General features: G+C 45.4%; 1 protein-coding gene across 1 annotated transcript in view; it reads right to left on the reverse strand.

The window, feature by feature from the left end:
- The window catches only part of WDR82 (WD repeat domain 82), a 21,672-nt gene extending 14,462 nt beyond the window's left edge, over nucleotides 1-7,210 (reverse strand). Inside the window, exons 1-2 of the mRNA XM_084751694.1 lie at nucleotides 6,696-7,210; nucleotides 4-101 (exon numbers count right to left, since the gene is read on the reverse strand). Of these exons, the coding sequence (XP_084607820.1) occupies nucleotides 4-101; nucleotides 6,696-6,856 (259 nt within the window). The 5' untranslated portion in view covers nucleotides 6,857-7,210. The remainder of the gene's footprint in view (nucleotides 1-3; nucleotides 102-6,695) is intronic.
- Nucleotides 7,211-12,586: the final 5,376 nt, after the last annotated feature.

A 12,586-nucleotide genomic window follows, 5' to 3' on the forward strand; every position in this document is an offset into this window, starting at 1 on the left:
TACCGTCTATTTTGTTAGAGCTGTAAACAACTGTGTTTGCTGCATGAGTGTATCTGATGAGGTCCACACCATATTTCTTACTGTATAGGGTTCTCTTTGGTCTGATGAGCAAACAGAGAGAAAAACAAAAACCATCAGAATCCACTATCACAACCAGTCAGCTCTCCATTTAACCAGCAGCACTTGGGTCTATGGCAAGGGCAGGGATTATTAGTAGACTACTCATCTCGGGTCTCCAAGTGTAGGCTGAGCTCTTAACCACTGAGCCACCTCTTCAGCCTCAAACCCCATCTCTTGAAAATAAAAACCAAGTGTTAACAGTAAGTCAAGAATACTCTTTCATTTATGAACACTAAGGCCCAGGTTAGAAAGTAAAAGTAAATACAGAGTATTAATTCAATCTTGTATTACAATGTTCAAAGGGAGGGAGGCTTTTTTTTTTTTTGAGACAGGGTTTCTCTGTGTAACAACCTTGGCTGTCCTGGACTCACTTTGTAGACCAGCCTGTCCTCGAACTCAGAGAGATCAGCCTGCCTCTGCCTCCCCAGTGATGGGATTAAAGATGTGTGCCACCACACCTGCTGGAGGGAGGCTTCTCAAGGCAGGGTCTCACAGGGCCTCCAGGTCACTGCATAGGTTGAGGATGGTCCAGAACTCATAGTGCTCCTGCCTGGAATTCTCTAGTGCTAAAATTACAAGAGTGGTCCAATACACCTGGCTTCAAATGTAAACTTTGAGAAGATTATCTATTTGAGAAAAAGGTACATGAAATATCACAAACCATGACTTACAACAGAGGGGATATGAAAGTACCTCGAAGCCAGTAATCTCCCCCTCCCCCTGGTTTTCTGAGACAGTGTTTCTCTGTGTAGCCTTGGCTGTCCTGGACTCGCTTTGTGGATTGGGCTGGCTTCAAACTCACAGTGATTCCCCTGCCTCTGCCTCCTGAGTGCTGAGATTAAAGGCATACCGCCACCATACCCGGCTGTCACATGCTGTTTAAAGCAGACAATTTTATTTTATTTTATTTTTGCTTCTTCGAGACAGGGTTTCTCTGTGTAGCCTTGGCTGTCCTGGACTCACTTTGTAGACCAGGCTGGCCTCGAACTCACAGCGATCCACCTGCCTCTGCCTCCCAAGTGCTGGGATTAAAGGCGTGCACCACCATGCCCGGCTCAAAGCAGACAATTTTTGAAACCCAAATACCTCTAGAAAACAATTTGTTTTAAATAACTAATTTTATTTATTTATTTATTGGTTTTATGTGTAGCCCTGGATGTACTCAAACTCAGAGATAGGTAGATGTGTCCAACTTTACCAAGCCAAATTTAAATGCTAGACTGGTCTACATGAACCAAGTTAGAAAGTAAAACCTTTAACATGTTTTACATGCCGGGCGTGGTGGCGCACGCCTTTAATCCCAGCACTTGGGAGGCAGAGGCAGGCGGATCGTTGTGAGTTCGAGGCCAGCCTGGTCTACAAAGTGAGTCCAGGACGGCCAAGGCTACACAGAGAGACCCTGTCTCGAAAAACCAAAAACCAAAACAAAACAAAACATGTTTTACATTTGCATCTTAGAAGAATTTAAAGCTAGACATGGTGGTTCATATCTGTAATTCTAGCCAGAACTTAAAAGGCTGTGGTAGGATGGTCACTACATATTCAAGGACAGTCTCAACTACAAAATGAGACCCTGTCTCAAAAGGACAGGGAATAAAACAAACAAAAATCAAACTTGAGGCTATGTGAGACCCTATCTCAAAAAGCCCCCCCATATAGTAAGTAAAAGATTGATTAGTGTACTAACGTTCACCAAAGAGTCTGAATTTATGCAAAAGAAAGTTTTACCTTCTCAATGTCAAATTATTTTGGAACCAGGGAGTTGGGCAATCAAATAACCTATGCTGCCTACAAGTCAATCATTTGCATTTTCAATCGCTAAAGTCAGAGGGGGCGAGGCCTTCTGCTTCACGAAACCTATCCCAAACAAGAGTTCTTGAGATAGTACTATACTTTTTTTTGTTTTGTTTTGTTTTTTGCTTTTTTTGTTTTTGTTTTTTCGAGACAGGGTTTCTCTTCTTACAGAGCCCTGGCTGTCCTGGACTCTCTTTGTAAACCAGGCTGGCTTCCAACTCATAGAGATCCATCTGCCTCTGCCTCCCATATGCTGAGATTAAAGGCCACAACCAGTACTCTACTTTCTCTATGTCCTTCTGTGAAATAAAATTACTCCGGTGCAGTCTCCTGTCTGAAGTTCTGCTTTGCATCTGCCAGTGCTAAGAGTGGACCCTACTACTTCAGCCATCTACAGTGAAGACAGGTGGGGATATGCTCAGTCACAGAGGGGGCTTGCCTAGCATGCACAGAGCCCTGGGGAGTCTATCTTCAACACTGCAAGTAAACATCAAAAACAGCATTAAAGCATGTGGTATGAAAAAGGCCTGGCTTCCACAAAGATAGGGCCTGTATGTTTTAAATCTAAAAAACACTAGCAGGTTTGTTCCTAAAGAAAAGAAATCTACTTTTATTTCAGTTCTACTCTGAAAGTAAAACTAATGTATTACCATTGTTTGTGTCTTTTCTGGCACATTATTTCAAATATTTTGGCAAGCTTCTTTATGATTCTGGAGGCAAAGTATGAATAAAGAAAGTAACAGTAGCCAGGCAGTGGTGGCGCACGCCTTTAATCCCAGCACTCGGGAGGCAGAGGCAGGCGGATTGCTGTGATTGCAAGGCCAGCCTGGTCTACAAAGTTAGTCCAGGACAGGCAAGGCTACACAGAGAAACCTTGTCTCGAAAAACAAACAAACAAACAAACAAAACAAAAAAGAAAGTAACAGTAAAGCCAGCTGGTGTTGGTGGAGTGCACATCGATAATATAGCACTTGCACTTGGAAGGTAGTGGGGTAGGGTCAGGAGTTCAAGGCCAGTCTTGGACACAGATTTGGAGGGTAGCCTGGGCTACATGAAACCATTGTCTTAAGGAGGCAAACTAAGTACGTATGTGTGTGTATACATAAATTAAAATATTTTGAGGGAGTGTGTGTATGCATATGTAAATAAAATAAAATATTTTGAGGGGGGTTCAAACCAAATGGAACAAAAAATTCCTTAAAACCTCTTTTTGGGTTGATGGTTTAAAGGCTAAAGGCACCTGCCTCCCAATCTCAATAACCTGAGCTCAATCCCCCAGGACTCATATGATGGGTGGAAAATGCCAAATCCTGCAAATTGTCCTCTTACTTACACATGTACAGCAAACTCACACACAATAAAGATGTCAAAGAGAAATATGTTGTATAAAAAAACTGCTTTCAATAAAAAAAATTCTTTTAAGCCAAATATTGTTGGCTCACACCTGTAATCCTAGCAATGGGAAGCTGAGGCAGGAAATTGCTGTTTGAAGCCAGCCACCACTATGTCTACATAGCCAGGTCCAACTGTTGGGGATGTAGTCTCTTAAAAAGCAAAACAAAACAACAAACCAAAATCAACTGTATTTTAGCTATTTTCAAACACCCAAATTAAATTTTATTTAATTTTTTTTGGGTTTTGTTTTCCTTTTTTGAAGATTTATTTATTATGTATACAGTGTTCTGACTACATGTACGATCACACACTAGAAGAAGGCACCAGATCTCATTGTAGATGGTAGTGAGCCTCCATGTGGTTGCTGGGAGTTGAACTCAGGACCTTTGGAAGCAGAGACAGTGCTCTTAACCTCTGAGCTATCTCTCCAGCCCTGTTTTGTTTTTTCAAGACAGGATTTCTCTGTGTAGCCTTGACTATCCTGGTTGCTTTGTAGACCAGGCTGGCCTCAAACTCACAGAGATATACCTGCCTCTGCCTTCCCAGTGCTGGGATTAAATGTGTGTGCCACCACCACCCAGCCCTGAACACCAAAAAAAAAAACATTTATTTATTTATTTATTTATTTTTTGGTTTTTCGAGACAGGGTTTCTCTGTGTAGCCTTGGCTGTCCTGGACTCGCTTTGGAGACCAGGCTGGCCTCGAACTCAGTGATCCACCTGCCTCTGCCTCCCGAGTGCTGGGATTAAAGGCGTGCGCCATCACGCCTGGCTGAACACCCAAATTTTAATACTTGTATTATCTAATAAAGATAGACCCCCAAAGCCAAGTTTGGTGGCACATGCCTTTAATCCCAGCACTCGGGAGGCAGAGGCAGGCAGATTGCTGTGAAGTCTAGGCCAGCCTGGTTTACAAAAGGAGTCCATTTGGGGTGGGGTGGGGGCGGCAAGGGAGATAGACTTCCAAGGAAACAATAATTTTCTTCTAATGTTGGAATTATTGGACTATTCTCCTAAAATACATATTTTTTAGATTTACTGATTTCATTTGATGTACACAAGTGTTTTGCCTGCATGTATGTATAGGCAACCTGTGCATGTCCATCGCCCATGGAGTCCCGAAGAGAACATCAGATGCCCTGGAACTGGAGTTATATGTTAACTGTGAGTTTCCATGTGAGTGCTGGTAATTGAACCCGGGTTCTCTGCAAGATTAACTTGTGCTTTTAACCACTGAGCCATCTCTCCAGCTGCTGGATTTTTTTCAAACATATTTTCTTTCTGCTTGTCTTTCGTGACATGGTTTCTTTGTGTAGCCTTGGCTGTCCTGGACTCCCTCTGTAGACCAGGCTGGCCTTGAACTCACAGTGATCAGCCTGACTCTGGCCCCGAGTGCTGCGATTTCCATCACGGCCAGCTCATATTTTCTTTTTTAAAACAAGATTTTAAAGACCTTTTTACTTCATTTTTATGTGTATCACATGTGAGTCAGAAGCAAGGGTCAGAAACCCTGAAACTAGTTACAGATGGTTAACAGCCTCCAGGCTGGTGCTGGCAACTGACCCGATGCTCTGTAGGAGCTGCAAGCGCTCTTAAGCATCTCTTCAGCCCCTGGTCTTACGATGCAGTTCCAGTCCCATTCCAACATTCTCACCCCAAGTCTCTCAAATGCGGAAATCACAGGCACTGCTGAGCAAAAAAACGCTCTTTTGTCAAGGGAGTTCTTTGGAACATTGTAACTTTCTGTAAGTTTGTAATCATGTAAAGGGTTACATGCATGAGTAAACAGTATTACAGTCTTAGCACTTTATTCCTTTGAATAGGGATATTCATTTCCATTTCAGGTTTTGGTGGGGATAATTCTATGCACTGCAAGAAACAGTTCAAACAAACAAACTTCCAATTACTTGTACTTCCCAACTTTAAATCCTACAAGCTCTTCCAAGCAGACTCAAATGGTCAGACCAGGATAGAAATCAATACACTAATATGAACAGCAATTCAAATAACACTCTGTCCAGCTAGTGATTCTCTTCCCCGGGGTCACCACTGTAGGCAACTCTTCCACAGACAGCAAGCCAGGTCCAGAAGTAGTTACGGAATACTTTGTTATAGCACCAGTGAGGAAAACAGTCAGGAAGACCATCATATACAGCGCCGTCTACAACAGCCCTACTTTAGATAAATATCAGTTATTTGAAAAAAATAAATACGCAAAGGAACAGCTGGACAGAGTGAAGAAAAAGCCAAGGATTCAAAAACATAGATAACTTTATCGAAAACAGTAACTATTAAACTAAACCAAACACCTCCTGCTTAGGGAAGGTGGCTGAAGTTGACAAGGAGAATCAAATTTAGCCTCAACTAGTTTCTGCTACAAAGGGTCACTGCTGATCAAGGATTTGGATTTTGAGGCAGGCAGACAATGTCCCTTTCACACCCCAGACAAAGTGCTCTGCTCAGCAAAGACACACAAATTCTCCAACTACCATATAACTTCCATAACCAGATGCAGAATTGTGATAATTACAAGCAATCCACAATCTGGCGGAGTTTTTTGTTGTTGTTTTGTTTTCTGTTTTGAGTCAGGGTCTCGGCTATGAAGACTGACCAGCCTCTGCCGCCCAAATGCTGAGATTCCTAGCTAGGCTGCCACACCTGGGTAAACTTTTTTTTTTTTTTTTTTGTAATGCAAAAGGAAACACTAAATTGTTCCGGAATCTTTCTTTGTTTTAAAGAGAGCTCACATTCTTCTGACCAGAATGGGGCGGCCAAGTTCACATGAGTCTGGCAAAGAAAAGTTTCCGGGAGGCTGTTTAACAAGTTAACTGTAAGCGTGGGTATCCGCACGAGGAAAGGCCAGCAGGCTCCCAGAGGCACAATCGATAAACCCTGACAGCTATAAACTGCCATGCCGCCGGGCTCGGTGGCAGAAAAGGCCGCGCGGGAAGCTGAGGGGCAGGGGACGGGCACGGTGCCAGGGCTGAATCCAGGTCATCGCGGAGGGGGCAGAGATGGGCAGAACAGCTCCCGGGGTTCCGCACCGAGCTCAGAGCCGCCCCGCGCACGCTGACAGTCGGGGGAGCGGGAAGAGCTCTGGTTCGGGCCACAGGGTGCACGGGCATGGCGTTTAAAGGTCAAGGTCAAGGTGGGGTTTAGCCAGCGACGGGGAAGCGCGCTTGGAAGAGAGCAAAGACACAGGAAATACCAACCATCACCATCTTAAAGAGAAAGGGAAGATCTCCTGCAGCACTGCGGGTTGGACGCGGCCCCGGCAGGCAGGAGCAAGTGCGCCGCACGCCGGCCGGGCCTCAGGAGGGGACCCGCGACAGAGGGGAGGAGGGAGGCGCTCGGACCCCGGCCCCGGGCCGCCACCACCACACTCACTTGCCCTCCTGGCAGTCGTAGAGCACGATGGAGTCGTCGTCGCTGCTGGAGATGACCGTCTCGCCATTGGGGCTGAAGTCAAAGCAGTTGATCTTATCCGAGTTCTCCCGGAACACCTTGGCGACGCGGAAGCTCCTCAGCACGCTGTCGGTCAGCTTCATGGCGGCGGCGGCGGCGGCGGCGGCTGCTGCTGTGGAAGGCAGCGGCGGCGGCGGCGCAGGGCCGGGGCGGGGCCGAGAGGCGAGCGAACAGGCGGGCTGCTGAGGGACAACCCCGGGCGGTGCGGGCGCCGCCGCGCTGGAGGCGAACGGGAGGGCGGCTGACAGAGGGGTCGCCGCGTCCTCTTCCTCAGGCAACAACGCCCTCTCGTCGGGATGACCGGACCTCACTGACCGTTCTCCTTTGGAGTCACTTCAGGGCCAACCGGCGCTCCGCAGGCTCATTGTGTCCGCCATCTTGAAGGGAGAAGCAAAAAAAAAAAAAAAAAAAGAAAAGAAAAAAAAAAAAAGAAAGAAAATCAGAGGGCGAGGAGCGGAGGCCCCGGCGAACGCCGGGAAAAGGGGGCGGGGCGGGAACTGAGGCGCGAGTGTGGGAGGGCGGGGCGATGACGTCAGCAGGGCGGGCTTACGTTGCTCGGGGCCGGGAAGCGGGAGCCCGCCGTTCTCTGGGTGTGAGGGTGGTGGCAGGAGGGCGTTGGGCGTCCCTTTCCTGAGGGCAGAAAAGTTGAAGTCGTCCCGGGACTAGTGCCGTTGTGAGTGCTCCCAACCCGCAGGGAGACTCAGGTGTCCCTCAGGTCGCAGGTCCTGGCAGAGAAAGGCCTGTCTGTCGGTGGTTGTGAGTCCGGTGAGCCCGTCACTGAGGGACTTGACCACTACACCACCACCCCAGGAGACCTTGATTTATTATTTTAATGAAGTACAACATATAATTGCACAAATTTTAAGTGGGTGGCCTTTTTTTTTCAATTGGGTATATACTGTAAACTTCAGAAGCTTCTTTAAAAACTTTTTGAGAGTCAAAGCTCGTGAAGATCGCTAACTTCAAGCGCGGGAGGCGAAGGCAGCGAGGCATTTCTCTCACCGATAGGTAACTGGAAAGTGTGACAACCAGAGTCCCTTATAACCTGGGCTAACAAACAACAAACAAACAAAACCCCACGAAATGGAAACACTGGAAAAGTTGGGAGTCCTCTTGGAAATAAGTAGAGGTTGTATCTCACGCCTTTCTGTAAAGAAACAGAGTATCTACATGGAAAGAGAAATTGTTAGCTGAGGGCAAAAAAGACAAAAGAGTGTTACGTTTGGACTAGTCACCTGACAAAGAACAGAGCTCCTGGCTACAATTTGGTTTGAGGAGAGGAAAAAAACCGGTTAGAGTGAAACCTTAATGGATGGCAACTTTCCAAATTGCAAATTGATTCAGGAAAAATCTTCCACAGGCTGTTGCACTGAATTCCCAGTGTCTGTTTTTGAGTTTAAAAAGGATGATACAGATGGGCACAATGGCCCATGTCTGTAATCCCAGCAGATTGGGAGGCAGAGGCAGGCAGGTCACTGTGAGTCTACAAAGTGAGTCCAGGACAGCCAAGGCTACACAAAGAAACCCTGGAGGAGGGGTGGGGGAGAGGGTGAGCCGGGCATGATGGCGCACACCTTTAATTCCAGCACTCCGGAGGCAGAGGCAGGTGGATAGCTGTGATTTTGAGGCCAGCCTGGTGTACAAAGTGAGTTCAGGACAGTCAAGGCTACGCAGAAAGACCCTGTCTAGAAAAACCAAAAAGAAAAAAAAAATCTAATTAATAAACTCCTTGAGGGGGCTGGAGAGATGGCTCAGAGGTTAAGAGCACTGACTGCTCTTCCAGAGGACATAAGTTCAATTCCCACAACCACATGGTGGCTCATGACCATCTATAATGTGATCTGATGCCCTCTTCTGGCATCCAGGTGTACATGCAGGCAGAGACTATATATAATACATTAAAACAAACAAACAAACAAAAAACCTCCTTGAGAGTTATCATTTAGTTTAGCTTCATCAACACTAAAGCTAAGATGGCTGTAACATCACATCTTAAATCTATAATTTTTCTACTTTGCAGCTTTGCTGTGTGGCCCATCTACTTAATATTTCTACACCCAAAAATTTCCACAACATATTGATTTTTTTTTATTTTGGGGGTACTGTACTGTGACTAAAAATTTGGATTATTAAGGGTAAAATTGGTCCCTCATTCCTGAACAAAGCTGTTCCTTATATCAGCAGTTGGAAAACAAATACATCCAGGAGAAGCCATGTTGGGGGGAGGAGTCCATGTTAACGTACTAAAATGACCATAGGCATAGGAACAGCCATAATTTACCAAATGTTCTCAACCAAAAGAAATCCTTGAAAGATATCTTTCAAAACTAACCCATGCTGGGTGGTAGTGGCACATGCCTTTAGTCCCAGCACTTGGGAGGCAGAGGCAGGTGGATCTCTGTGAGTTTGAGGCCAGCCTCGTCTACAAAAGGGAGTCCAGGAAAGCCAGGACTGTTACACAGAGAAACCCTGTATCGAAAAACCTAAACAAACAAACAAATAAACAAAAAAACCAAAAAAACTATATCTTGTACTTTGTCCAGATTTCACTGCTAAAACCAAAGCTTTCTCTAAGACTAGCATCCTGAACTATTTTTAAAATGCAAAAAAGTTATTTTTTTCATATTGTAAGAGTCATGAAACACTTCTCCGTTTCACTTCCTGTTTGGCTCCCTGCTCTGCTATAGTGGGCTTGCCTGTCTTTCAGTTCAGCAGCAGCACTACCTTAAAGGATAGACTGAATGGGACTCAGAAAGCCTAGCTCCAGCCATCAGTGGGCAGAGGGAAAGCTGGAGGTGGGAGTGAACTGCATGGCTTTTAAAAAGCTCCAGGTGTGAGTTCGAAGCCAGCTGGTCTACAGAGTAAGTTCCAGTACAGCTAGAGCTGTTACACAGAGAAACCCTGTCTCAAAAAACCAAAATAAATAAATAAATAAAAATAAAAAGGCTCCAGGCTAAATGGTGGCTCACATCTTTAATCCCAGCATTGGTCTACATAAGTGAGTTTGAGGCCAGCCTGAGCTAAATAGTGGAGCTTGGTTTTTTAAGACAAAGCAAGCAAACAAACAAAAATAAGGAAATAGAGACAGGATTCTCTTGAGTTGAGGACAATCTATATAGTAAGACTACTTAAAAATTAAATAAAAAAGCCGGGCGTGGTGGCACATACCTTTAATCCCATCAGGGAGGCAGAGGCAGGCAGATCACTGTGAGTTTGAGGCCAGCCTAGTCTACAAAGTGAGTCCTGGACAGCCAGAATGACATACAGAAACCCTGTCTCACAAAACCAAATAAATATATAAATATTTAAAAAAACAAGCGGGCATGGTGGCACAGGCCTGTAATCCCAGCACTCGGGAGGCAGAGGCAGGCGGACCACTGTACCAACCTAGTCTACAAAGCAAGTCCAGGACAACCAAGATAACACAGAGAAACCCTTCTTTCGAAAAACTAAAAAACAAAACAAAACAAAACACAAACAAAAACCCCAACCAACCAACCAAACAAACAAACAAAACACAATCAAACAACTAAAGCCAAAACAAAACAGAAAAAGAGCTAGGCATATGGGGTTACAGGCACGTGCCACCTCTCAGGGTTTGTTTAACTGAGGTACACTGCTGAGCTAACAGTGCCCAGCAGGGCTTTCTTAGGGCCCTGGAATAACTAGAGTCAGATGACTTCTTTGGGCCATTTAAAAGAGGGTGTGTGTGGGGAGGAAAGAGTAATTGCTCTAAAAGAAAGGTAGGATGTAAGAACACAATTGGCTCCAGTGGTAACTTTGTAATTTTGTCGGTGATATTGCATAGTACGTTTCAGATACAATGCATTGTTCACATTATGAGGTGCTTGATTTGCTAAGTGAATGCTTCCTTTCATTCCCTCATGGGGAGCCCTTGAAGAAATTAGATGTTCTATGGTAGACATAAGCAGAGACATTTTATAGCGATGTAAAATGATAAACTATAATCTCTTCTATGGCAACCTCATTGATTGGGTTTTTTTTGTTTGTTTGCTTGTTTTTGTTTTTGTTTTGGTCCTGGTTTTGGTTTTTTGAGGCAGGGTTTCGATGGTTTTATTATTTAACCATATATATGAGACCAGTGAGATGGGCAGGGGTGAAAGTGCTTGCTGCCGCGATGAACATGGCACTGGCTCACCGTGGAGCTCATGGAGCCCAGACAGTGGTGGGAGGAAGGCAGACTTCCCTGAAGTGTCCTTTGCCTTCTGTGCCTGGGTTGTGGCAGGTATACTTGCAAACTGAGCAAGTAAATGTAAAAACAAAAACTTCTCTTCTTTCCTTCCTTCCTTCCTTCCTTCCTTGGCACTCAGAGGCAGGCAGAGCTCTGTGAGTTTAAGGTTAGCCTGGTCTACATAGCAAGCTGGAAGCTGGCTCAGACTATGCAGTGAGAAGTAGAGTGAGGTAGGGGCGGTAAATTCTGAGGGCAGGGAGAACTATTATTTATTACTTTTTTTTTTCGAGACAGGGTGTCTCTGTATAGCCTTGGCTGTCCTGAATTCGCTTTGTAGACCAGGTTGGCCTCTAATTCACAGTGATCCGCCTGCCTCTGCCTCCTGAGTGCTGGGATTAAAGGCATGTGCCACCACGCCCAGCAGGGAGAATTTTTAACATGTTCTTCCCAGTTTATCTCACATTGCTCAGCTAACAATGTGATGGCTATTTTCAAACCGCCTGAAATCTTACATTTGTAGGAGAGAGAGAGAGAGAGAGAGAGAGAGGAGACAGCTATTTTTGATCATGGCAGTGGGCTGGCGTCCCCTCAAAGGTTCTGGGCCACAGGCTTATGATCCTTCAAAGGTCATATATATAACACCTGCCTCCTCTGGAGAAAGGTTCCAAGTGTTTGGTTTGGTACTTGTAGCCCAGATGGGGACAGTAAGTCACCTCTCTCTCCTCTCTCCTCTCTCCTCCTGGATTGAGCCCAGGGCCTGATGAATACAAAGCAAGCTTCCTCAGTTCATTTTTCTTTTCTTTTCTTTTGTTTTTTTGTTTTCCGAGACAGGGTTTCTTTGTGTAATAGCCCTGGCTATCCTGGAGTTCTCTTTATAGACCAGGCTGGTCTCAAACTCACAGGGATCCACCTGCCTCTGCCTCCAGCCTGCTGCCATTAAAGGGGTGCGCCACCACGCCTGGCTCCCAATTTCTTTTAGGCTTTTTTTTTTCTTTTAAATGAAGAGAAAGACTGGGCCTGAAGGGAAGATAAACGTGTTTCTGTTTTGACCCCAAGTATGGGATGGAAAAGAGGGCAGGATGTTTACCACTTAGATGTGAGAAAGCAGGATGTTTTTCCACATAGAAGTCTAACTACTTGGTAGGGGAGTTTGGTGAAAAACACCCTTTAACAGACTGAGAGGATATATATATATCCCAAAACAGGCAAGGAGGCTTTTGGTTGGAACTTGGCTTTTGGCAGTTCATCCCTGCGCTTCAAGAGACTCCTGAAGGCCCAGCGTGGTGGCGCACGCCTTTAATCCCAGCACTCGGGAGGCAAAGGCAGGCAGATCGCTGTGAGTTCGAGGCCAGCCTGGTCTACAAAGTGAGTCCAGGACAGCCAAGGCTACACAGAGAGACTCTGTCTCAAAAAACCAAAAAAAAAAAAAAAAAAAAAAAAGAGAGAGACTCCTGAAGAGAACTGCTCCAGGGAAAGGTTCAAGCTTTGGACTCCAGCTGAGGCTTGAAGTTCCAGCTGCTGCTCCTGGTTCCAGCAGCAACTTTGGTGGAATTGCTGGTCTGCTGAAACACCAGGGACTGATACCCTTAAGGTTTCATTGTAGTGTTCTTTAATATCCTTT

This window comes from Acomys minous (assembly GCF_964271855.1).
Source record: "Acomys minous genome assembly, chromosome: 13".
In the NCBI taxonomy this organism is placed as follows: domain Eukaryota; kingdom Metazoa; phylum Chordata; class Mammalia; order Rodentia; family Muridae; genus Acomys; species Acomys minous.